This window comes from Dendrobates tinctorius, unplaced genomic scaffold, assembly GCF_039654945.1.
Source record: "Dendrobates tinctorius isolate UK_male_01 unplaced genomic scaffold, ASM3965494v1 ptg000490l, whole genome shotgun sequence".
Taxonomy (NCBI): Eukaryota; Metazoa; Chordata; class Amphibia; order Anura; family Dendrobatidae; genus Dendrobates; species Dendrobates tinctorius.
Window position 1 is genome coordinate 391,548 of NW_027362151.1, and position 27,295 is coordinate 418,842.

General features: G+C 48.8%; 1 protein-coding gene across 4 annotated transcripts in view; it reads right to left on the reverse strand.

Moving 5' to 3' along the window:
* LOC141078016 (fatty acyl-CoA hydrolase precursor, medium chain-like) overlaps nt 1-27,295 on the reverse strand; it is a 40,520-nt gene that overhangs the window by 4,509 nt on the left and 8,716 nt on the right. Inside the window, exons 1-11 of one of the 4 annotated variants that reach the window (XM_073564807.1) lie at nt 18,697-18,778; nt 13,437-13,585; nt 8,233-8,437; nt 5,295-5,433; nt 4,955-5,088; nt 4,609-4,762; nt 4,362-4,475; nt 4,083-4,178; nt 699-839; nt 543-620; nt 30-177 (exon numbers count right to left, since the gene is read on the reverse strand). In XM_073564807.1, coding sequence (XP_073420908.1) covers nt 30-177; nt 543-620; nt 699-839; nt 4,083-4,178; nt 4,362-4,475; nt 4,609-4,762; nt 4,955-5,088; nt 5,295-5,411 — 982 coding nt within the window. In that variant the 5' untranslated portion in view covers nt 5,412-5,433; nt 8,233-8,437; nt 13,437-13,585; nt 18,697-18,778. Of the gene's footprint in view, nt 1-29; nt 178-542; nt 621-698; nt 840-4,082; nt 4,179-4,361; nt 4,476-4,608; nt 4,763-4,954; nt 5,089-5,294; nt 5,434-5,749; nt 5,806-8,232; nt 8,438-13,436; nt 13,586-18,696; nt 18,821-27,295 lie in introns of those variants that run through there. The other 3 variants (XM_073564806.1, XM_073564808.1, XM_073564809.1) reach the window with 3 other exon arrangements.

Consider the following 27,295-nt stretch of genomic DNA (forward strand, 5'->3'; position numbering starts at 1 on the left):
GGGGTTATTCTCCATCACATGCATCGTACCTCGGTGGTACTTGGCCGTTCGTAGTGCTGGGATAACAAACATAAGGTCTCCAACCAGATCTATGAGGCGGTTCCGAACTTCAGCAGGATCAGTCTCCTCTCCAATATATTCGTCTATCAGGAAGCTGGTGGCGCTGCTGAATGGACCCTGAAATATATCAATATCACCATAATGACAGCACAAGTGGAGAGATCATAGAAGACCATTGGTAGAAGATGACGGCTGCCGGCCACTGCTCCTGGTAGGGTCACAGACAAATGAGCAGAATCTCGTAAACTCTGCAGGATGTGGATGTCGGGACATGTTGGGCAAGTAAGGACCTGCAGGATCAGGTTGGCACAGAAGAACTGGTAGATGGTTCATCACCTCAGGATGGGCACCATTCCCAAGGCTTTCTGTGGCTACCACCCTGTTTTACGAGACCTGTGGCACGTATAATCATGCAGGTTGCCATCTAAGTGCCCCATAATCCACCCTCAGCCATTGGCATCTCCTGACAGCAGTGCTCGTACCAGAATGGGGAAGTTCTTCAGCATTTCTTCTGCCTCTTCTCTCTCCATTCCTTCTCGAAACCCTGAGATATTCATCGCCTGAGGATAGAAGGAGAAAGATCAATGATGTAAAGATCTTCACAATGATCTCAGCATTTCCTCCTCCATCAGTCTTACCGATGGAATGATCCATCCAAATTCCTGGCTGGTGACTCCGGTCATAAAAGGAACGCTGTTCACCTCTTTATCGGCCATAATCTGCTCGGTGGCTTTAGGGAAGAATGCCCCATCGACAGTTGCAGGCAGGACCATCATTTTCTGCAAACGGAGGAGAAAAGTGGAGGGTGAAACCCAACTATGTCCCCTCAACACCCCCAAACCATTACAGAGAAATTATTAAATGCTCCAGCAGAACCAGTTGTTTCTAAAAGGGCAGCAATTTCAAGGTTTAGTCTCAACTTTGTTGGTGGGTAAAATTGCGAAGAGTTTGTAAAGGTAATCAACTTTGCCATTTAGTTATTAGAAATCATGAATGGAGGGATAATTACTTGTATTGAGTATTGCTCATTTACGAAGCTATAGTCCGCTGCTTCTGTAAGCCATCAGCATCAGACTTCACAGTCAAAGGTGTGTTAGTGGGGGCCACTGGGGCAGAGGACAGGAGGTGTGGTGGTGGGGGCCACTGAGGCAGAGGACAGGAGGTGTGGTGGTGGGGGCGACTGAGGCAGAGGACAGGAGGTGTGGTGGTGGGGGCCACTGGGGCAGAGGACAGGAGGTGTGGTGGTGGGGGCCACTGAGGCAGAGGACAGGAGGTGTGGTGGTGAGGGCCACTGGAGCAGAGGACAGGAGGTGTGGTGGTGAGGGCCACTGGGGCAGAGGACAGGAGGTGTGGTGGTGAGGGCCACTGGCGCACAGGACAGGAGGTATGGTGGAGGGGGCCACTGGGGCAGAGGACAGGAGGTGTGGTGGTGGGGGCCACTGAGGCAGAGGACAGGAGGTGTGGTGGTGGGGGCCACTGGGGCAGAGGACAGGAGGTGTGGTGGTGGGGGCCACTGGGGCAGAGGACAGGAGGTGTGGTGGTGGGGGCCACTGGGGCAGAGGACAGGAGGTGTGGTGGTGAGGGCCACTGGGGCAGAGGACAGGAGGTGTGGTGGTGGGGGCCACTGGGGCAGAGGACAGGAGGTGTGGTGGTGGGGGCCACTGGAGCACAGGACAGGAGGTGTGGTGGTGGGGGCCACTGGGGCAGAGGACAGGAGGTGTGGTGGTGGGGGCCACTGGAGCAGAGAACAGGAGGTGTGGTGGTGGAGGCCACTGGAGCACAGGACAGGAGGTGTGGTGGTGAGGACCACTGGAGCACAGGACAGGAGGAGTGGTGGTGGAGGCCACTGGGGCAGAGGACAGGAGGTGTGGTGGTGGGGGCCACTGGAGCACAGGACAGGAGGTGTGGTGGTGGAGGCCACTGGGGCAGAGGACAGGAGGTGTGGTGGTGGGGGCCACTGGGGCAGAGGACAGGAGGTGTGGTGGTGAGGGCCACTGGAGCACAGGACAGGAGGTGTGGTGGTGGAGGCCACTGGGGCAGAGGACAGGAGGTGTGGTGGTGGGGGCCACTGGGGCAGAGGACAGGAGGTGTGGTGGTGGGGGCCACTGGGGCAGAGGACAGGAGGTGTGGTGGTGGAGGCCACTGGGGCAGAGGACAGGAGGTGTGGTGGTGGGGGCCACTGGAGCAGAGCACAGGAGGTGTGGTGGTGAGGGCCACTGGAACACAGAACAGGAGGTGTGGTGGTGGAGGCCACTGGGGCAGAGGACAGGAGGTGTGGTGGTGGAGGCCACTGGGGCACAGGACAGGAGGTGTGGTGGTGGGGGCCACTGGAGCACAGGACAGGAGGTGTGGTAGTGGGGGCCACTGGGACAGAGCACAGGAGGTGTGATGGTGGGGGCCACTGGAGCACAGGACAGAAGGTGTGGTGGTGGGGGCCACTGGAGCACAGGACAGAAGGTGTGGTGGTGGGGGCCACTGGAGCACAGGACAGGAGGCGTGGTGGTGGGGGCCACTGGGACAGAGCACAGGAGGTGTGATGGTGGGGGCCACTGGAGCACAGGGCAGGAGGTGTGGTGGTGGGGGCCACTGGAGCACAGGACAGGAGGTGTGGTGGTGGGGGCCACTGGAGCACAGGACAGAAGGTGTGGTGGTGGGGGCCACTGGAGCACAGGACAGGAGGTGTGGTGGTGGGGGCCACTGGAGCACAGGACAGAAGGTGTGGTGGTGGGGGCCACTGGGGCAGAGGACAGGAGGTGTGGTAGTGGGGGCCACTGGCGCAGAGGACAGGAGGTGTGGTGGTGGGGGCCACTGGGGCAGAGGACAGGAGGTGTGGTGGTGGGGGCCACTGGGGAAGAGGACAGGAGGTGTGGTAGTGGGGGCCACTGGAGCACAGGACAGAAGGTGTGGTAGTGGGGGCCACTGGGGAAGAGCACAGGAGGTGTGGTAGTGAGGGCCACTGGGGCAGAGGACAGGAGGTGTGGTGGTGGGGGCCACTGGGGCAGAGGACAGGAGGTGTGGTGGTGGGGGCCACTGGGGCAGAGGACAGGAGGTGTGGTGGTGGGGGCCACTGGGGCAGAGGACAGGAGGTGTGGTGGTGGGGGCCACTGGGGCAGAGGACAGGAGGTTTGGTAGTGGGGGCCACTGGCGCAGAGGACAGGAGGTGTGGTGGTGGGGGCCACTGGGGCAGAGGACAGGAGGTGTGGTGGTGGGGGCCACTGGGGCAGAGGACAGGAGGTGTGGTGGTGGGGGCCACTGGGGCAGAGGACAGGAGGTGTGGTGGTGGGGGACACTGGGGCAGAGGACAGGAGGTGTGGTGGTGGGGGCCACTGGGGCAGAGGACAGGAGGTGTTGTGGTGGGGGCCACTGGCGCAGAGGACAGGAGGTGTGGTGGTGGGGGCCACTGGAGCACAGGACAGGAGGTGTGGTGGTGGGGGCCACTGGGGCAGAGGACAGGAGGTGTGGTGGTGGGGGCCACTGGGGCAGAGGACAGGAGGTGTGGTGGGGGCCACTGGCGCAGAGGACAGGAGGTGTGGTGGTGGGGGCCACTGGGGCAGAGTACAGGAGGTGTGGTGGTGGGGGCCACTGGGGCAGAGGACAGGAGGTGTGGTGGTGGGGGCCACTGGGGCAGAGGACAGGAGGTGTGGTGGTGGGGGCCACTGGCGTAGAGGACAGGAGGTGTTGTGGTGGGGGCCACTGGAGCACAAGACAGGAGGTGTGGTGGTGGGGGCCACTAGGGCAGAGGACAGGAGGTGTGGTAGTAAGGGCCACCGGGGCAGAGCACAGTAGGTGTGGTGGAGTGGGCCACTGGAATGGAGATGCTGCAGATTTTCTAATATGCTTTCCTACTGTATAACTTCATACATTTCATTCAGATCCAGAGCTGCATTCAGAATTCTGCACAGCTTTCTGCCAGTAGGAAGTCCGTGTGATGTAGATAGAACTGGTGAATATTCCCTGGATCACTGGGGTTCAGGGATGGGGAGGAATCAGGGTGATGAACCCTATGACTGCACTGACCATACCATAGAGACAACTAGAGACAGGATCTCTTCTTCAGATTTCGCCTTCAGACAGTCCACCAGCGCGTCCAAACCACAGCCCGAAATATTGGCCACGATCTGCAGAAGAGAGAAAATCCAATACAAGCAAAGCGTCAGTGCTTGCCCCATTCCTGCACCGGCGCTCGTCTCGCGTCACACACCCGACAGGCGAGCACTGTGGTCATTGGTCGGATGATTGGTGGCCCAAGGTGCTGGGTCATCAGACACAGTGCAGCATTTAATGGCCTAAGTCATACTTACATTACTGTAAAACACACTCTCCTCTTTAGTCTGGGCCACCAAACCTGGCATTAAGGCTACACCACTCTCAGCAATAGCTCTGTGGAACAAGCCTTTGGCCAGTGGAGACGCCACCTGAATATAAGAAATACATAGAAGGGGGCAGCATCACTAAGGGTTAAAGGACAGGAACTTACATCCACCTATAGAACAACCGCCCAATTAGAGCCTCAATAATGAGCAACATATAAGCATCACAATTGCTCACCAGTGCAGAGACGCTGACTCCCCCCGCAGACTCCCCAAATATAGTCACAGACTTGGGGTCCCCTCCGAAATCTGCAATGTTCTCCTGAACCCACTGGAGAGCTTCAACCTGATCCAAAAAGCCGTAGTTCCCAGGAGCGCGGTGATCTCCAGTGCTGTGACAAGGAAAGATAGCTGTTAATGAAATGAGGGGACCTCAACCCAGTGGCTCCCTGCAGAGCAATGTACACAAAGACTGACAATGGTCCCTTCCACATAGCACCAGGTATAGCCGGCTGGCACCACATAGCATTGTCATTTCATGTCTTAACTCTAGGCAGTAAAGTCACTGACAGCATAGACATTACCTAAGGAAGCCGAGGAGCCCCAGCCGGTACTGGATGGAAACAACTACAACGTTTTCATGGGCACTCAGTGCAGAACCTTCAAACAACATGGCTCCCCCCATCATCAGGCCTCCACCATGTATGAACACCATGACCTGGGCAATGAGTAGAAGGTGTTCATTAATAGGGAATGCAGGTAAGTGTGAATGAGATTTTCTATGTGTGTCTCCAATTAGAATCATAAGGGACCGCCATGGGCACGGCCTCAGTGCACACAAAAGTGGAAGCCATAAAGTCTGCATCTACACACAGCAGCAATTATATAGAAATGATAGTCACACAATACACGCTTGACTCTTACCGGAAACTTCTGCTCTTTCAATCGATCAGCAGGTGTGAACACGTTTAGGTACAGACAGTCCTCCGACACAGGAGGTATAGTAGATTTGGCTTTCACTGCCTCAAGTAACTGCTCCATCGCATTATGATCCTGCAGACATCTATAATAAAAATATATTGTCTATATCTATATATACACAAAGGTGCAACTCTCAAAATTAAAATATCATCAAAAAGTTAATTTATTTCAGTTCTTCAATACAAAAAGTGAATCTCCTCTATTCTATAGAGTCATTGCACACAGAGTGATGTATTTCAAGTGTTTATTTCTGTTAATGTTGATGATTATGGCTTACAGCCAATGAAAACCTAAAAGTCATTATATCCGTAAATTGCTTTGCACTATAGGATTGGAAAAAAGCGCAATAGGGTCTTATCCGACAAACAAGATAAGAAAGATGTTGAAATTCTACTCACCTGCTGTAGGAGAGGTATAGCACCTGGATTAGTAGTCAGCTGCTGCACATCCAAAAGGTCAAACAAGTGACCGCCAAGATATCTGCTAAACTGGAGATTTATTTGTTACGTGCGCTGCTTGACATAAAACACGATTGTTATTGCATTAAATGAACAATGTTTTATTCTCTTTTTCCAACGTGTTTCGAAGTGTACACCACTTCTTCCTCAGGGGATGACATACATTTACACCAGGTATTGGTACTTTTGGCCGTGTGGACAGGGGCCAAGTCCAGCTGGAGAATGACATTTCCATCTCCATAAAGCTTGTCGGCAGAGGGAAGCATGAAGTGCTATAACATGTCCTGGTAGACGGCGGCGCTGACTTTGGTATTGATAAAACACAGTGGACCTACACCAGCAGATGACATGGCTCCCCAAACCATCACTGTCATTCTCCAGCAGACCTTTGCCCCTGTCCACACTGCCAAAAGTACCAACACCTGGTGTAAAAACAACAGTATCACTGGGCTTGATTGGCAGCAAACTCGCCTGACCTTAACCCCATAGAGAATCTATGGAGTATTGTCAAGAGGAAGATGAGAGACACCAGACCCAACAATGCAGACGAGCTGAAGGCTTCTATCAAAGCAACCTGGGCTTCCATAACCCCTCAGCAGGGCCACAGGCTGATCACCTCCATGCCACGCTGCATTGATGCAGTAATTGATGCCGAAGGAGCCCGACCAAGTACTGAGTGCAGTTACTGATCATACATTTCAGGAGGACAACATTTTGGATTTTACAATCATTTTTCAGGCTGGTGTTATAAAGTATTCTAATTTCCTGAGATAATGACTTTTGGGTTTTCATTGGCTGTAAGCCGTAATAATCACCATTACCAGAAATAAACCCGTGACACAGATCACTCTGTGTGTAATGACTCTATAGAATAGAGGAGAGTCACTGTTTGTATTGGAGAACTGAAATATTCACTTTTTGATTATATTCTTATTTTGAGAGAAGCTCCTGTGTATATATATTATATATATATATATATATATATATATATATATATATATATATACATACATACATACACATACATACATACACACACATACTGTAGCTCAAAAAAATAAAGGGAACACTAAAATCCCATATCCTAGATATCACTGAATGAAATACTCCAGCTGCAAATCTTAATTCATTACATAGCAGAATGCATTGAAAACAATAAAACATAAAAATGATAAATGTAAATCACAATTAATATCCCATGGAGATCTTGATTTGGAATGATACTCAAAATCAAAGTGGGAAATCAAATTACAGGCTGATCCAACTTTAGTGGAATTGCCTCAAGCAAGGAAATGATGCTCAGTAGTGTGTGTGGCGTCCACGTGCATGTATGACCTCCCGACAATGCCTGGGCATGCTGCTGATGAGGCGGCAGATGTTCTCCTGAGCATATGGGATTGATTGGATTCAGGTCTGGGGACCAGGTAGGCCAGTCCATAGCATCAATGCCTTCATCATGCAGGAACATGAGGTCTAGCATTGCCGTGCATCAGAAGGAACCCAGGGCCCACTGCACTGGCATATGGTCTCACAATGGGTCTGAAGATCTCATCTTGGTACCTAATTGCAGTCAATGTACCTCTAGCTAGCACATGGAGGGCTGTGCGGCCCTCCAAAGAAATGCCACGTCTGTCACATGTGCTTATTGTGAACCTGCTCTCATCCGTGAAGAGCATAGGGCACCATTGTCGAATCTGCCAATCTTGGTGTTGTTTGGCAAATGCCAGTTGCCCTGCACGGTGTTGGGCTGAAAGCACAGGGCCCTTATACCACCCTCATGGAGTCTGTTTCTGACAGTCTGAGCAGACACATGGATGTTAGTGGCCTGCTTGAGGCCATTTTGTAGGCTTCCAGCTCCTCTTCCTGCTCCTCCTAAAGTAGTGGTCCTGCTGCTGGGTTGTTGCCTTCCTATGGCCCTCTCCACATCTCCTGGTGCACTGTCCTGTCTCCTGGTCCCTGCTTCATGCTCTGGACACTGTGCTTACAGACACAGATACCCTTGTTGCCACAGCTCGCATTGATATGCCATCCTGGATGAGCTGCACTTCTGTTGGTTGTAGACACCGCCTCATGCTACTGTACCTCTAGGGGTGAGAGCAATGACAAAATACAAAAGTGACCAAAACAATAGCCAAAAAGGGTGAGAACACAGAAAGGGTCTGCGGTCACCACTCCTTTATAGGTGTTGTTTTGCTAATTGCTGATCATTTCTACCTGTTGTTTGTGTCATTTGTACAACAGCAGATCACATTGATTTACAATCGCTGTTGCTTTTTTACTGGACAGGTTGATGTCACAGAAGTGATGGACTTGGAGTTACATTGTGGTGGTTAAGTGTTACCTTTATTTTCTTGCGCAGTTTATATATTTTATAGTATGAATGTGTTCAGAGTTCTGCCACACCACCCTCTAAGTGCACTTACATTGGGGCATAGTCTGAGGCCCCCCGCACCGAGCTCCAGGACTCGGGGGGTTCTGGGGATGCAAATCTCAATCGGCCAACTGGAGGTTTCGCGAAGGGGACTCCATAGAAGGCATGAACGGTTCTGTCTGTTCCCTCTGCAGACAGCGTCTTCCCCTGCAGTTTACCATATTGTGTCTCCACCTGAGGGCGATTGTCCTCCTCTCCTAAAGCCACAAAAAAGCAGATTATTGGATGCAGAAAACTGCAGGGACATCATGCCTGTACTGTGTCACAGCCAGAGCTGCACTCACATCATCCCTCTACTCCGGTCACAGCCAGAGCTGTGCTCACAGGTGTGCAGGACCCTCAGCCCTTCATCAGACAGGCTCAGATTTCTGTGGACTGTTATTGTGGCCTGTACTGATGGGATCGATCATATTCACACCCGGTTCTGTGCCATCATGTGATGGAGGAATAACCAACTGTCCCCGAGCTTTATAAGAGATCAGACTAGCAGTAAGGTGCGGTCCAGGCTGCAAGGTCTGAACACGTCCCAGCGCTCCTCACTTATCACTTCCAGCAGGTGCAGGGTTATGTGCGGGGTCAGATGACTCCCAGGTCGCCGCTCCTTCACCCAGTGCCTGCAGTCACATGACCGTCCACAGCACAATACAGGTGATCGTGTTACCTGTAACAACACAGATCTCAGAGCAGAGAATCTCACCTGGACGGTATGGGGGAGGGGCCATAACTGCTCGTTCTCCGCCCTGGACACAATGTATCCGAGCTGTTAATAAGCCGAACACCTGTGTAATCTGCAGCACATGTAGATCAAGACCCCCAGGTATCACATAGGAGGGGATCATCACTGCTCTGAAGGGAGCAAAAAGTGCGAATGTAGCAAGAGCGATCATCAGACAGGACCACCAACATTACAAGAGACCGTTAATCAAAATTAGAAAAGCCTAGATATAGGAAAGCTTCAAAAAATACTATTACTACTGTGCAGTACCCTTATTTTAACATTACTATTGACCTTCATGTGACTATTTTAATCATATTTCAATAAAGATTATATTTCATTTATTATTTGGATTTGGCTTCCTTTTGCTATTTTGATGAATTACAAGAGACCGGCGGACAAGAGCAGACAACTGAGAATATCAACGACCTTTGTAACAGTCCCATGAGCTACAGCAATGTCAGCAGCCTGTTATCTGTGGCCCGAGGGACACTGCCGTACCTTTACTCTATAGCAGAAACATAGACCTGAGAGCTGTACAACCAAGAAGCCAATAATCCATGACATTCCTGAACACCCCACTGTTCATATGTAGGGGGCATTTATGTACATTTCCTTCCAAGTACATTTTTTCAAAGTACCTTGCAGTTAATCATGGCATAATCTAACACTCATCTCTATTCTCTTCATACAGGTATATAGTTCATTCTCCTGCTGCATATGTCCGGCATGTTTCCTGTAACCTCATTTCCTTCTCTACAAGCATATGTAGTGGTATCTAGTCCATTCATCTTACTGTGCTTGTCCCTTAAGTTGCAAGGTCATGTCACTTTCTCAAAGAGGTTTATGATCCATGTCCACCTGGAAACTTGTTTATTTGTCTCTACTTTTATGGTCTCCTGCTTTCTTAACTTAGTTCATTGATTGCTAACAAGTCAAATTAGTGATAGATCTAAGAGCAAACCTCCTATATATTCAGGCATAGCTCTGGGGATGCATTTATGTAGGAAGGGCATTTATCTACATTTTATTCTAAGTACATTTTTTCACAGTGCCTAGCAGTTAATCATAGAAACAGTCCAGATGAGACAGATTAGTGGAGCGCCAGGCTGACAGGTCTCGGGGCGCCGGTGAATTGAGATCCGATGCTGCTTCTGCCGGGTGCCTCAAGAGAGGATGAGAACATGGACAGCAGAGAAAGCTCGGTCACAGGGGAGCGCAAAGGACAACAAGGAGGAGGGTATGTTTGGTAGATTTCTCTGTTTATTAAGTTCCACTACGCGTTTCGATGGATAAACCTCCATCTTCATCAGGTGGCAGGTACAGGAAGTGGGGAAAAGGGAACATATAAAGGGACTGACAGCCATTAGCAATTAAGGTGCAATCATTACAAACACTTGAGTAGAAAGCATGATTAGGGTAAAATGAAGGAAAGGACAATTACATGGACATAATAAAAACACGGTTACAACAATTGAAATCATTTAAAATAAGGGGATATATATAAGACAATGTAAGAAAAAACTGAATAAAATGTTAAAATATACAAAAAGGGGTATAATTAAATAACAAACTATGTTTGCGAGGATGAACAAACATCGCCAGATGCAAAGTCTGTCAAAACATTTCCTTGTAGCCCATAATAAAGACCTAAGTTCTTTAAAACTTACGGTAATCGATCAGATATCAGCAGAGACCCCTGACCGGTATGCAGCTTTAATTAGAAGAGAGAGCTACTGGATTTTTAAACTTGGCACCTTAGCACCTGAGGGGTTAAATCTTATTATTGAAAAAGTTATTTAATTATTCCCCTTTTAGTATATTTTAACATTTTATTCAGTTTTTTTCATACCTTGTCTTATATAGTATATATCCCCTTATTTTAAAATTATTTCAGTTGTTGTAACCGTGTTTTTATTATGTCCGTGTAATTGTCCTTTCCCTCCTTTTACCCTAATCATGCTTTCTACTCAAGTGTTTGTAATGATTGCACCTTAATTGCTATTGGCCGTCAGTCCCTTTATACGTTCCCTTCTCCCCACTTCCTGTACCTGCCACCTGATGAAGATGGAGGTTTTCCGTGGAAACGCGTAGTGGAACTTAATAAACGAAGAAATCTACGAAGTACACCCTCCTCCTTCTTGTTCTCCGTGCTCCCTGTGACTGGGCTTTCTCTGCTGTCCTAGCAGTTAATCATGGCAGTTAGACAGGGAAGGAGACAGGTAAGACATTTAAAGAACCCTATTTCCAGAACATTTGGAGTGTATCAAATATTTCCCACATGCATTTGTATAATTTATATCCTGGCTGCTGCATTCACACACAACCACCGCCCTGGCACTAACTCTCTACACTCCATCTTTATCATCCCCTCACTGCTTTCCTCTCCTATGTATAGCACTCAAGCTCCTTTCACAATGCTAAACTGCACAGATCCATTCCCTCCTACTACACAACACAAGAGATGCTCTCACAAATCACTTAACCATCTTTTTACTCTATCTATCCTCCTCCTAGTCGCAGGAGCCATCTCTCCTAACCCCGGCCCTTCATGTTACAGTAAGGCAATTCCTTCACCTACTACACTCAGAAACCCCTCTAATCTCATTAATTTTCCCTGAGAGTCTTCCGTCTCTTTTAATTGTGCCCTCTGGAATTCTCGCTCAGCGTGTAATAAACTCTCCTTCATCCATGACTTCTTCCTCTCTGATTCTCTTAACCTTCTGGCTGTTATGGAAACCTGAATACAGCAATCAGACACTACCGCTGCTGCTGCTCTCCCATATGGTGGACTACACTTCTCTTATACCGCAAGATCGGAGTACAGAGCATGTGGAGGCGCTGGTCTGCTTCTATCACCCACATGTACCTTTCAGGTTATCCCCAAGTACCCTCACTTATCTGTCCTTCTTTTGAGGTCCATGCTGTCAAACTCTACATCTCCATGCGAGAGTCGGTTGTGTATCGTCCTCCCGGCCCCTCCCATCAGTTCCTGGGTCACTTTGCCACTTGGCTTCCACATTTTTTCTCCTGTGACATCCCCACCCTCATCATGGGAGACTTTACCATCCCTATTGGTTTTACCCTCTCCCCATCTGCCACTCACCTTTTATCTCTAACCCCCTCCTTCGGCCTTTCACGGCTTACTAACTCTCCTACGCATGAAGACGGCCGGGAACTCCCTCGATTTGGTCTTCTCCTGGCTTTACTCAGTGCATGATTTAGCCAACTCCCCTCTCCCGCTTTCTGACCACAACCTTCTTTCATTCTCTGTCAAGAACTGTCACCCCACTCAGGACACCCCCACTTTCCACACTTATCAAAAAATACAAGCCATTAACACCCAGAAACTTATGAAGAACTTGCACACTTCATTTGCCCCTATCACCTCCCTCTCATGCCCTGGCTCTGCACTGAAACATTACAATGAAACACTTCAAAGTGCCCTGGATGAAACTGCACCTCCTATACATAGAACACCACAACACAGACGGCGACAACCCTGGCACACCCTGCAAACACGTTTCCTGCAGCGGTGCTCCAGGTGCGCCGAACGTCTGTGGGGAAAATCCAACCTACCCGAAGATTTAATCCATTATAAGTTTATGCTTAGAGCATACAACACTGCCCTTCACCTCTCCAAACAAACCTATTTCACCACCCTCATCACCTCACTGTCCAATAACCCGAAACGTCTCTTTGACACTTTTCATTCCCTACTCAACCCAAGAGTGCAGGTAACAACCACGGGTCTTGGCGCTGATGATCTGTCCAATTATTTCAAACAAAAAATTGACCAGATCCAACAGGAAATTATCTCCCAATCCCCTCATACCATGCACTGTCCTCCCTCCCCCACTGCATCTAGCTCACTCTCTGACTTTGAACTAGTCACGGAAGAAGAAATAATCAGTCTCCTTGCATCTTCTCGCCCTATTACTACTGACCCTATTCCCTCACATCTCCTCCAGTCCCTTTCCCCTGCTGTCACCACTCACCTAACAAAAATATTCAACCTCTCTCTCTTCCGGTATATTTCCCTCCTCGATTAGACACGCCATCATACATCCATTACTTAAAAAACCATCCCTCGACCAAATCTGTGCCGCTAACTATAGACCTGTCTCTAATCTTCACTTCATCTCTAAATTACTGGAACATCTGGTCCACTCCCGTCTTATCCACTATCTCTCAGATCACTCTCTTCTTCAATCTGGTTACCGCTCTTTACACTCTACTGAAACTGCCCTCACTAAAGTCTATAATGATCTACTAACAGCTAAATCTAATGGTCATTACTCCATGCTAATTCTCTTGGATCTCTCTGCAGCATTCGACACTGTGGATCATCAGCTCCTCCTCACTATGCTCCGCTCCATTGGCCTCAAGGACACCGTTCTCTCCTGGTTCTCCTCCTATCTCTCTGACCGCTCCTTTACTGTATCTTTTGCCGGTTCCTCCTCCTCTCAAATTCCCCTTACTGTTAGGGTCCCACAAGGATCGGTTCTAGGTCCCCTCCTCTTCTCCTTGTACAGTGCCCCTATTGGTCAAACAATCAGTAGATTTGGTTTCCAGTCCCATCTCTATGCTGATGACACCCAATTATACGCTTCTTCTCCTGACATCACACCTGCATTAATAAAAAACACCAGTGATTGTCTTACCGCTAAAAATAATAATAATAATAAATTTTATTTCTATAGCGCTGACATATTCCGCAGCACTTTACATTTCAGAGGGGATTTGTACAGACAATATACATTACAGCATAACAATAATCACATAGATCATAACAGATACCAAGAGGAGTGAGGGCCCTGCTCGCAAGCTTACAGTCTATGAGGAAAGAGGGAGACACGAAAGGTGGGTGGTAGCAGTTGCCCTGATTGTATGGACCAGCCATAATGTTAAGTGTGTAACAGCACAAATACAGAGGGCTAATGGATGCATAAAGCATGTGGGAACATGATGCGGGGAATCTGGTGATGGTAAAACTTTTGGCTGTGCCACACAAGGATAGATTAGGTTAATGTGTTGAGGTGATAGACCAGTCTGAATAAATGCGTTTTCAGGGCACGCTTAAAATTGTGGGGATTGGGGACTAATCGTATTGACCTGTTGAAGTGCATTCCAAAGAATTGGCGCAGCACGTGTAAAGTCTTGGAGACGGGAATGGGAGGTTCTGACTATTGAGGATGCTAACCTCAGATCATCAGCAGAAGAGAGGGCGCGGGTAGGGTGGTATACTGAATCAAGGGAGGAGATGTAGGGTGGTGCTGAGCCATGGAGGGCTTTGTGGGTGAGGGTAATAAGTTTGTACTGGATTCTGGAGTGGATGGGTAGCCAGTGTAAGGACTGGCACAAGGTAGAGGCATCAGTGTAACGATTGGTGAGGAATATGATCCTGGCTGCAGCATTCAAGACAGATTGGAGAGGGGAGAGTTTGGTAAGAGGGAGACCGAATAGAAGAGTTACAATAGTTGAGACGAGAATAAGAGAAACAGTCAGAGTTTTTGCAGAGTCAAAAGTAGGAAAAGGTCGAATTCTAGAAAAGTTTTTGAGGTGCAGATGACAAGAGCGAGCCAGTGATCGGATGTGGTGGGCAAAGGAAAGCTCGGAGTCAAGTATGACCCCAAGACAGCGGGCATGTTGCTGGAGAGTAATAGTGGAACCACACACGGAAATGGCAATGTCGGGTATAGGTACATTAGTAGAGGGAGGAAACACCAGGAGTTCAGTCTTTGACAGGTTCAGCTTCAGATATAGTGAGGACATGATGTTAGACGCAGCGTTTAGACAATCGCCGGTGTTTTCTAGAAAGGCTGGCGTGATGTCAGGAGAAGAAGCGTATAATTGGGTGTCATCAGCATAGAGATGGTACTGGAAACCAAATCTACTGATTGTTTGACCAATAGGGGCAGTGTACAAGGAGAAGAGGAGGGGGCCTAGAACCAATCCTTGAGGGACCCCAACAGTAAGGGGAAGGTGAGAGGAGGAGGAACCGGCAAAAGATACAGTAAAGGAGCGGTCAGAGAGATAGGAAGAGAACCAGGAGAGAACGGTGTCCTTGAGGCCAATAGAGCGGAGCATAGTGAGGAGGAGCTGATGATCCACAGTGTCGAATGCTGCAGAGAGATCCAAGAGAATTAGCATGGAGTAATGACCATTAGATTTAGCTGTTAGTAGATCATTAGAGACTTTAGTGAGGGCAGTTTCAGTAGAGTGTAGAGAGCGGAAACCGGATTGGAGAGGGTTGAGAAGAGAGTTATCAAAGAGATAGCTGATCAGACGGGAGTGGACCAGGCGTTCCAGGAGTTTAGAGATGAAGGGAAGATTAGAGACAGGTCTATAGTTAGCGGCACAGTTTTGGTCGAGGGATGGTTTTTTAAGTAGTGGATGTATGACGGCATGCTTAAATGAGGAGGGAAAGATACCAGAAGAGAGAGAGAGGTTAAATATTTTAGTTAGGTGAGGGGTGACAGCAGGGGAAAGGGACTGGAGGAGATGTGACGGAAACGGGTCACTGGTGCAAGTGGTTGGGCGAGAAGATGCAAGGAGCCTGCTTACTTCTTCTTCTGTGACTGGTTCAAAATCAGAGAGTGAGCTAGATGCAGTGGGGGAGGGAGGACAGTGCATGGTATGAGGGGATTGGGAGAGAATTTCCTGTCGGATCTGGTCGATTTTTTCTTTGAAGTAATTGGCCAGATCGTCAGCTCGGAGCTCCGTGGTTGGGGCCTGTACTCTTGGGTCGAGTAGAGAATGAAAAGTGTCAAAGATGTTTCAGGTTATTGGACAGTGAGGTGATGAGGGTGTTGAAATAGGTTTGTTTGGAGAGGTGAAGGGCAGTGTTGTATGTTCGAAGCATGAACTTATAATGGATGAAATCTTCGGGTAGGTTGGATTTTCTCCACAGACGTTCGGCGCACCTGGAGCACCGCTGCAGGAAACGTGTTTGCACCATGTGCCAGGGTTGTCGCCGTCTGTGTTGTGGTGTTCTATGAATAGGAGGAGCAAATTCATCCAGGGCACTTTGAAGTGTTTCATTGTAATGCTTCAGTGCAGAATCAGGACATGAGAGGGAGGAGATAGGGGCCAATGATGACTGCAAATACCGCTGTCTCTAACATCATGTCTTCCCTCTATCTGAAACTGAACTCCTTGTGTTTCCTCCCTCTACTAACCTACCTATACCCGACATTGCCATTTCTGTGTGTGGTTCCACTATTACTCCCTAGCAACATGCCCGCTGTCTTGGGGTCATACTTGACTCCGAGCTTTCCTTTGTCCCCCACATTCGATCACTGGCTCGATCTTGTTATCTGCACTTCAAAAACATTTCTAGAATTTGACCTTTTCTTTCTTTCGACTCGGCAAAAACTCTTACTGTTTCTCTTATTCATTCTCGTCTGGACTATTGTAACTCTCTACTAATCAGTCTCCCGCTTACCAAACTCTCCCCTCTCCAATCCATCCTGAATGCTGCAGCCAGGATCATATTCCTCACCAATCGTTACACCGATGCCTCTACCTTGTGCCAGTCATTACACTGGCTACCTAATGGCCTAAGATTAACATTCTCAATAATCAGAACCTCCCACTCCCGTCTTGAAGACTTTTCACGTGCTGCGCCAAGTCTCTGGAATGCACTAGCTAGGATAATTTGATTAATCCTGAATACCCACAGTTTTAAGCGTGCCCTAAAAACGCATTTCTACAGACTGTCCTACCGCCTCAACACATTAATATAACTATCCTTGTGTTGCCCAATCTAAATTTACTTCATAACAAGGTTCCTCATATCATGTTCTCACACGCTTTATGCATTTAATAGCCCTCTGTGTCTGTACTTTTAAACATACTAGTTGGCAGACTTACATGAACAATTTCTTACATTATGGCTGCTTAGAACAATGAAAGCCATTGTTACCACCCACCTTTCGTCTCTCCCTTATTTCCTCATAGATTGTAAGCTTGCGAGCAGGGCCCTCATTCCTCTTGGTATCTGGTGATTTATGTGATTATTAATATGCTGTAATGTCTATTGTCTGTACAAGTCCCCTCTGAAATGTAAAGTGCTGCGGAATATGTCGGCGCTATAGAAAAAAAAATATTATTGTCATAAGAGCTTACACTCTACAGGAGAGAGAGGACCCCACTGACCATAAGAGCTTACACTCTACAGGAGAGAGAAGACCCCACTGACCATAAGAGCTTACACTCTACAGGAGAGAGACAGAGGACCCCACTGACCATAAGAGCTTACACTCTACAGGAGAGAGAGGACCCCACTGACCATAAGAGCTTACACTCTACAGGAGAGAGAGAGAGAGAGAGAGGACCCCACTGATCATAAGATCTTACATTCTACAGGAGAGAGAGAGGACTCCACTAACCATAATAGCTTACACTCTACAGGAGAGAGAGAGGCCCCCACTGACCATAAGAGCTTACACTCTACAGGAGAGAGGACCTCATTGACCATATGAGCTTACACTCTACAGGAGAGAGAGAACCCCACTGATCATAAGAGCTTACACTCTACAGGAGAGAGAGGACCCCACTGACCATAAGAGCTTACACTCTACAGGAGAGAGGACCCCACTGACCATAAGAGCTTACACTCTACAGGAGAGAGAGAGGACCCCACTGACCATAAGAGCTTACACTCTACAGGAGAGAGAGAGAGAGAGGACCCCACTGATTATAAGAGCTTACATTCTACAGGAGAGATAGGACCCCACTGACCATAAGAGCTTACATTCTACAGGAGAGAGAGGACCCCACTGACCATAAGAGCTTACACTCTACAGGAGAGAGGACCCCACTGACCATAAGAGCTTACACTCTACAGGAGAGAGAGAGGACCCCACTGACCATAAAAGCTTACACTCTACAGGAGAGAGAGGACCCCACTGACCATAAGAGCTTACACTCTACAGGAGAGAGAGGACCCCACTGACCATAAGAGCTTACACTCTACAGGAGAGAGAGGACCCCACTGACCATAAGAGCTTACACTCTACAGGAGAGAGAGGACCCCACTGACCATAAGAGCTTACACTCTACAGGAGAGAGAGGACCCCACTGATCATAAGAGCTTACACTCTACAGGAGAGAGAGGACCCCACTGACCATAAGAGCTTACACTCTACAGGAGAGAGAGGACCCCACTGACCATAAGAGCTTACACTCTACAGGAGAGAGGACCCCACTGACCATAAGAGCTTACACTCTACAGGAGAGAGAGGACCCCACTGACCATAAGAGCTTACACTCTACAGGAGAGAGAGGACCCCACTGACCATAAGAGCTTACACTCTACAGGAGAGAGAGGACCCCACTGACCATAAGAGCTTACACTCTACAGGAGAGAGGACCCCACTGACCATAAGAGCTTACACTCTACAGGAGAGAGGACCCCACTGACCATAAGAGCTTACACTCTACAGGAGAGAGAGGACCCCACTGACCATAAGAGCTTACACTCTACAGGAGAGAGGATCCCACTGACCATAAGAGCTTACACTCTACAGGAGAGAGGACCCCACTGACCATAAGAGCTTACACTCTACAGGAGAGAGAGAGAGAGGACCCCACTGACCATAAGAGCTTACACTCTACAGGAGAGATGGGATCCTGCTGAGCAGAGTGCTCCCATGGTTTCTCAGCTCTCTTCTGCTCTCCGTGTGACACTGTCACTGTCAGTCTGCTCAGGACCCCCTCAAAGCAATGTTTCCTCACCTGATGTCAGGACCCCCAGAGCCAGGGTGCACAGCAGAACTACCCTCATCAGATCCCCCATCATTGTGGAGTGTCACAGATGATCTCCAGGACTCCTAATGAGGTAGCAGTTCTAGGCTGAGGCTTTATGTGGAGGCGGAGCTAGACATGTAATTGGCTGATGGGAGTGTCAATCATGTGTAATCACTACTTCTATCAGGGTGGATTGCATCTTACGAAATCAGGAAAACACGAATTTGGGAGACGCATCGCTATTCTCATCAAGAGAGCTTTATACTAGAGCAATATGGGATGGGAAGTGTACAGGAAAAAATAGGCAGCTATGAATCCTTGTGAGAACCTGATATTAGAAGTGGAAAGGAAGAACAAAAACAACAAACTCTGAATGAACATAGAGGAGAAAAAGAAGCCGACTACTATCTACAGTGTGTCCATACAGAGCATGGGAAACCAAGAAGGAGAACTGGAGCTGCTGACACAGTGTGACGGTGTCACTGGGAAAGTGCTGGAGGGGAGATACAGTATGTACAATACACTTACAAATAAAAAGGAGATTAAGAGAAGGAATAAAACTCACGTTACTTAGATCATTTCAGGCAGAACAATCTGGCTAAAAAACTTATAATAGTCATAACCTGGCTTGAGAGCCTGGCAGAATAACATCAGGCACATCACTCAGCTTATCTTGAAATTAGCTTTCTGATGACTTCAAACACTGGTTGTCTGTTCCCCTCGGTTCAGGAGAAATCCATTTCTCTGGTTCTGTTAGCACTGTGTCACGTGCCCGTCCTGTGTGACACGGCCAGCAGGCCGGTAACTAATACAACAGGATACGGCACGTGTAATTGTCCAGTGTGACACGGCTCGCAGGCCGGTAACTAATACAACAAGACACAGGGGATAGGGAAACATTTACAACGGTAGGCCCTGCGATAGGGAACAGGGAACGTGGAGACCTCCTGCACTCCCCTGAGTCAGTGTCCCTAACACTCCTAACGTTCCCTATACAGGCTCCTCACCTGTCACCGATCAGGATACCTGTCACCCTAGCACACCCTACACCTATTCCTTACTAGGGAGCTGGGTGGTGCATGCACTGGCCCCACCGCTGTACTAACACCAACATGAGGAAAAGTGACAAACAGGGAAACACTTAGCTTTGCTCTGATGCACTTGCTCTTGGCAACAGAGTCCAACACCTGAGTGCATCTTCCTCCCACCGTGCCCAACACCTGGGTACAGCTTTACAGCAACAGCGTCCAGCACCCGAGTGCTGCCTTGGAGCAACAGAGTCCAGCACCTGAGTGCAGCTGTCCAGCAACAGTGTCCAGCACCTGAGTGCAACTGTCCAGCAACGGAGTCCAGCACCTGAGTGCAGCTTTCCAGCAACAGTGTCCAGCACCTGAGTGCAACTGTCCAGCAACGGAGTCCAGCACCTGAGTGCAGCTTCCAGCAACAGAGTCCAGCAACTGAGTGCAGCTCTACACCATAGCTGCCACTCCACCAAGCTTTGCAAGAATTCTTCACTGACACCATAGCTGCCACTCCACCATGCTTTACACGAACTCCTCGCTGACACCATAGCTGCCACTCCAGGACTCTGACAGAGCTGCCCTGGACTCTCCTCAGCTTCTTCCTTCACCCAGGATGGTTGGAAAAGACCAACAATATCACCAACGTGAGTGAGCACAACTAACAAACCTTTATTGAGTAAACACGCCTGTTAGAGATTCCCGTGCAATTACACTAACCACCACGGGGGGGCAAAACTATCTTTAAAAACACCAGTGCAATGACCATACTGGCCACCGGGGGCAAAACTATCTCTAAGCACAAAGCTTAGAGAGAGGAAAAAAAAAGGTTACCAGTGCTGTTATCTGACATGATCCAGCATGGATCATGACACACTGGAACCGGGAAAAACATGGGCTAGGACGCTTAGTCGACGCACATCCCAGACATGTAGTTTTTATTTTTCTATCACAACATCACCTCGCTTTATGGCCAAATGATTAGGTTCCCATTATTGTCTATTGGAAGTCAGAGCGCATGTGAGGACAAAGGGGCCCCCTGCTGTGAGGAGGGAAATCCCTCACTGGTGTCTCAGGTTACACTGAGTGTGTATGCAGGTTGGGGGGGACAAAAGGAGGGTGGACAGTGTCAGGCTGTGAGTGAGCAGAAATTTACAGGCATGACAGGCAAAAAGGAAAAGGGGGGGTCAAACCCTCACCACTGGCACAGCAGAGCTCAGCATGTGAATGGAAGAGTCTAGAAATAGGGAAAAGTACATGATACTTTACATTATCGTTACACATGGCGAGACTTGCATTGCTGGATATATCGCTGTCCAGGACATATAGCCGCCCGTTGTGCCTTGTCCTCCGAGGAGATGGACTGCAGCCTAGGGAGGCACTGCTGTTATGATTGGCTCACCGAGGAGGAGAGCAGGCCCAGGCTAAGCCACAGAAAACCAGAGAGGTTGGTAACTAAGTGGATTGCAGACCCCTGATCCTATCCACACAACTAGCAGTAGCCGTGGAGCGTACCTACGATGATCCTAGACACCTCAGCACAGCCGGAGAGCTAACAGCCTAAAGCAAGAAAGGGGAAATCTAAACTGCCCCAGAGCAGACCACAAAAGAATAGATAGCCCCCAAACATATATTGTCGGTGAGACAAGATGAAAACACAAACGCAGGTAGGAAAATAGACTGAGCAAATGATGGGGCCCACACTAACTAGACAGGACAGGAAAGGAAAGCCACTGTCTGCAATCACGCAAAAAAAACCCTGCAAAAATGCCCAACACATCTGATGCACAAAAACACTGAAGTCACATGACTTCGCCCCCACTATATCAGCACTCTGGTATATTCTGAAAGCAGAGCAAAAAGAGGCCAATCTAACAGGGGACAAAACAAACTGGCACAAGCAGTAACATATGGGCGGTGATTCAGCACAGCCCCAGCCGGAGATGGCTGACCTGCACAAAGCAGAGATAGACAAAGCCAGATCAAATGCAAACAATAGCAAATGAACTACTTGGCTGAACAGTCTGCTAAGACTTTAGTCTGCAGTGTGTATCCTATAAGTGTGTATCTTAAAAGTGTGAGATGATATGAATATATGAATTAATCCAGGATGATGCATACAGACTGTGCCCTCTCATCTGCCACCATCGCACTCTAACCAGCATGTGTATCTATTCTCCCTACAGATACATCACTCAGCTTTCCAAAGAGACTTCTTACCTCTGCATCTAGTATTCACTCGGTACGTCAATTAGCTTTCCACAGAGACTTCTTACCTCTGCACCTAGTATTCACTCTGTATGTCTCTCAACTAACCCCTTGCTTTACCCCAGTGTTATTTATGACCTTGTTTACTCTGGCTTGATCATATGCATCTGGTCCAGTCTTAATTGTCTGACCAAGATGAGCACAGAACACTCCTCTAAAGCCCCCGTTACACACTGCGATATCGCTAGCAATATCGCTGTAAAGTCACCGATTTTGTGACGTTGCAGCGATATTGCTAGTGATATCGCTGCATGTGATACCTCCGACTGGCTCCCACGCTGGTTATCGCTGATTGCGCTAGAAGCTCCTGGATCATTTCTGGTCGTCAGCTTCCTGCGGCGCTTCCTGCTGTGACGACGAGCGACGCGTGGAGCCGGGCGGGAGGATGCAGGATCGCCGCGTCTGACAGGTAAGTAGCGATCCCCGTCCCCAGCGATGTCGCTGGTGAGATCTGCCTGTGTGGCAGCTCACTAGCGACCACCTAGCGATGTACCAGCGATCCTGACAGCGTCATATCACTGGTCGGGATCGCTGGTACATCGCTAGCTTAGCTTCACACCTGAATGCACTTTGTAGCACATATATTGCATAGCACAAGTCTGCTAAGACTTTAGACTGCAGTGTGTATCCTATAAGTGTGTATCTTAAAAGTGTGAGATGATATGAATATATGAATTAATCAAGAATGGAACCAGAAGGGAACAGAAGGTAACTGGAAAGAGTCACTGTTTGTGTCATGATCCAGTGTTGGATCTGGCGGTATTAAAAGCACAAAGTGAACTTTTTTTACTTTGGTTGAGTTCAAAGGTGTTTTGACTGTCCCCGGTGGTGGTTAGCGGTATCGCACCATAGGTTTAGGTTAATGTTCACTTAATTAGGGATCAGGTGTGACTCCCTATAAAGGTGTGCTTAGGGGGTTCACTCACCGCTGGTGATATTTCCTTCTGAGTTGTTGGAGAGCCTGGTGGAAGGATGGAGCGGGATAGGAGTCCTGCGCAGTCAGCCAGAGAGGATGAGTGCCAGCTAATGGTGTCTGCAGGAAGGACTGGCATGGCTTGGTGGAGTCGCAGTTTGTGGTGTCGGCGGGAAGTGCGGGCATGGCTTGGAGGAGTGGCGACTTGGAAGAGAGTTGCACTCAGCATGCTCTACTTGGTTGCTGAGAACTGGACTCGAGCATGCCTGGAGTCTTGGCAGAGGCTGGACTCATCTTGGGACTCTGTGTACTGGACTGCTGCAAGTGGTGATGGACTCTGCTCCCAGGCTGCACGATGGTGACGGATCCAGTTATGTGATGGATCAGGGTGGAGGAGAAGATGCACACAGGTGGTGGGCTCTGTTGCTAGGAGCGCACGCAACAGAGCAAAGATACAGTAAGTGGTGTTTCCCCTGTATTGTCTCTTTCCTCATGTGTGTTGTTAGTGCAGTGGTGGGATTAGTCTCCGCACCGACCTATTCCCTAGTGAGGGTTTAGGCTCAGGGCGAGCAAGGGCGTTAAGGTACGCGTGCGGCGACAGGTGCGGAGCCTGTTTAGGGAATGTGAGGAGTGTAGGGACACTGGCTCAGGGGAGTGCAGGAGATTTCCATTTTCCAATTCCCTATCGCAGGGCCCACCATTGTTAAAGTTACCCAGGTTCCCCCCTTATTATTTAAATGCGCCTTACTGGAGGCGGTGTTTCCAGATATATGTATGCATGGCGTGTAATACCTAAATCCGCCAGGTGGAGGCGGCGTATCCACCTGCACGCTTTATTATTTAAATTCGCCCCACTGGAGGCGGTGTATCCAGGGTCACGTGTGTTATGGGTTCGCCTTGCGACATCATCTGCGTCCTGACACACGTGATCATGACAGTTTGTTTCCACTCTGACCCCTATAATCCTTCACTTTCTGCTAACCCCACTAATCCCTACACCAAGCAAAGAACTGTTCATCTCTTCTTCAATCCATCTCACCTCTTGCTCAGATCTGTTTCTCAACATACAATCTTCTGTCTCCAAACACAGACAGCCCCCTCATGCCCTCTCCTGCTAACACCCTCTCTGCTCCTCATCACTGCCGGCGATATCTCTCCAAATCCTGGTCCTCCTCACCACATTCCCACAGTCATTTCTACATCCCATCCACCCCAATCACAACTTTCCGTAACCACTCCAACCTTATACACATTCGCCCGGCCCCAGCTTCCCCATTCCCACTAACAGGAGCTCTGTGGAACGCTCGCTCTGTCTGCAACAAACTTTCCTTCATCCATGATCTTTATATTACTAACAAATTTTCCTTCCTCGCCATCACCGAAACCTGGCTCACCCCCTCTGTCACAGCCCTCCTGCTGCACTCTCATATGGTGCATTCCACCTATCCCACACCCCCCGCCCCAGCAGCAAGCATGGTGGAGGAGTTGGTTTTCTCCTGTCAGATAACTGCTCTTTCTCCCCAATCCCACTGCCACCCTCTGTTACCCTCCCTTCCTTTGAGGTGCACTCTGTGCGCATCTACTCCCCCTCCAACCGCCAACTAGCTGTCATATACCGCCCTCCAGGGCCAGCCACCACCTTCTTTGACCACTTCACCACCTGGCTACTTCATTTCCTTTCCACTGATATCCCCACTATCATCTTGGGCGACTTCAACATCCCCATTGACACTTCCCTCTCAGCTGCCACTAAACTTCTATCTCTCACTTCCTCCTTCGGCCTCACTCAATGGTCTTCTGCAGCCACTCACAAAGATGGCCACACACTAGACCTTATCTTCACCCACCTCTGCTCCCTATCTAGCTTCTCTAACTCACCTCTTCCTCTGTCTGACCACAACCTACTTACATTCTCTTCCCTCTCCTCCTCAGGTCCACAATCCCCACCTCAAAAACTTGCACACCCTTGCAGAAATCTTCAATACCTCGATCTACACTCACTGTAGGAATCCCTCCTCCCTCTTACAGACATAAGTTCCCTACACAATGCAGATGCTGCTGCCGCTCTATATAACACCACAATAGCTGTAGCTTTAGAATTTACTGCCCCTCTCAAACATACCAAAGGTTGCAAAATCAACAGACAGCCCTGACACACCAGTCTGACCAAAGAACTGAGGCGGGCCTCCAGGGCTGCTGAGCGGATATGGAAACAATCCCACTCCAATGAGGACTTCATCACATTCAAACAGTCCCTCACTAATTTCAAGGCCACACTCGCTGCAGCAAAACAAACCTACTTCTCATCTCTCATATCCTCCCTGTCTCACAACCCTAAACAGTTATTCAACAACTTCAATTCTCTCCTCCGCCCACCAGCACCTCCTCCCTCTCCACTCATCTCAGCTGAAGACTTTGCCTCATTTTTCACGGAGAAGATTGATAAAATCAGAGACAGTTTTGGTCAACAACCCCCCAGTGCCCTTCCTCCTACCTGCCCTGCCCTCCTCCAAAACCAACTTCACCATTATAGAAGATCAACTCTCCACTCTACTCTCAAGATCACATCTCACTACCTGTGCACTTGATCCGATTCCATCCCACTTCATCCCAAACCTCACCACAGTCTTCATCCCAACCCAAAGCCATCTCTTCAAGCTATCACTAACAACTGGTGTTTTCCCCTCAAGCTTAAAACACACTTCAATCACACCTATCCTTAAAAAGCCCTCTCTTGACCCGTCCTCTGTATCTAGCTATCGCCCTATATCACTTCTCCCCTATGCCTCAAAACTACTGGAACAACAAGTCCATCTTGAACTGTTCTCCCACCTCTCTTCTTGCTCCCTCCTTGACCACTTGCAATCCGGCTTCCGGCCACACCACTCCACTGAAACTGCCCTAACTAAGGTCACCAATGACCTACTAGCCACCAACGCCAAGCGACACTACTCTGTCCTCCTCCTGGATCTGTCCTCTGCCTTTGACACAGTGGACCATTCCCTATTACTACAGACCCTCTCATCTCTTGGTATCACAGACTTGGCCCTATCTTGGATTGCGTCATACCTAGCAGACCGGACATTCAGCGTCTCCCACTCGCAAACCACCTCCTCTGTTATGATGAGTCACCGAAGGAGGAAAAAACAAAATACTAGCTAAGTCCAGAAAAACCAGAGAGGTTGGCAGCTATCGGATTGCAGACCCCTGAACCTATCCACAACAACTAGCAGTAGCCGTGGGGGGTTCCTACGGTGCCCTAGACCCCTCGATCACAGCCGGAGAACTACATAGCCTAAAGACCGAAAGGGGAAAAACTAAACTGCCCCAGAGCAGACCCCAAAGCAATAGGCAGCCCCCAACATATAATAACGGTGAAGCAAGATGAAAACACTAACACAGATAGAAAGATAGGTTGAGCAAATGATGGGGCCAAAGCTAAATAAAATAGGATAGGATAGGAAAGCTGCTGTCTGCCATCCGCAAAAACCCTATCCAAAATGGCCAACCGACTGATAGGAAAAACAGGCCCTGAAGTCGCTAGGCTTCAAAAGACTATATCAGCACTCAGGTATATTCTGAAGACAGAGCAAAAGATCAACAGATCAAAGACAAAAATGGAATTCAGCTCACCCCCGGCTGGGGATGGCAGAACTCTCAAAAAACAAGGCAAAACAAAAACAAAACTGAAGTGTACAAAGCAGAGCAGAAAAACAGCTTTGAGACGCAGGAATCAGACTGGTCTCCAAGAATCCAGCAGGATCACCAGCAAGGCAGAAGGGCGTCAGCTGCCTTATATCCAGTCCTCAATTCCAGCCACCCAGTGATCATCTAGCTGCCCAGGTGTTTGGTAATCAGCCTCACTACCTTCCTTCACCAGAGGAGGGAGTTCATCACACCTCAACGGTGAAGGGAAAAATGAACTCACAACACTCCTCACCGCTCCCCCTATCAATCGGATTCCCGCAAGGTTCAGTCCTGGGGCCCCTGCTCATCTCCATTTACACCTTCGGCCTCGGACAGCTCATAGAATCTCATGGCTTTCAGTATCACCTCTATGCTGATGACAGATCTACATCTCTGGACCAGATATCACCTCCCTAATAACCAGAATCCCTCAATGTCTGTCTGCTATTTCATCCTTCTTCTCCGCTAGATTTCTAAAACTTAATATGGACAAAACAGAATTCATCATCTTTCCCCCATCTCACGTGCCCCCCCAATGGACCTATACATTAAAGTAAACGGCTGCCCACTCTCTCCAGTCCCACAAGCTCGCTGCCTCGGGGTTATCCTTGACACTGATCTCTCTTTCAAACCACATATCCAAGCCCTTTCCGCTTCCTGCCGACTTCAACTCAAAAATATTTCACGGATCCGTACATTC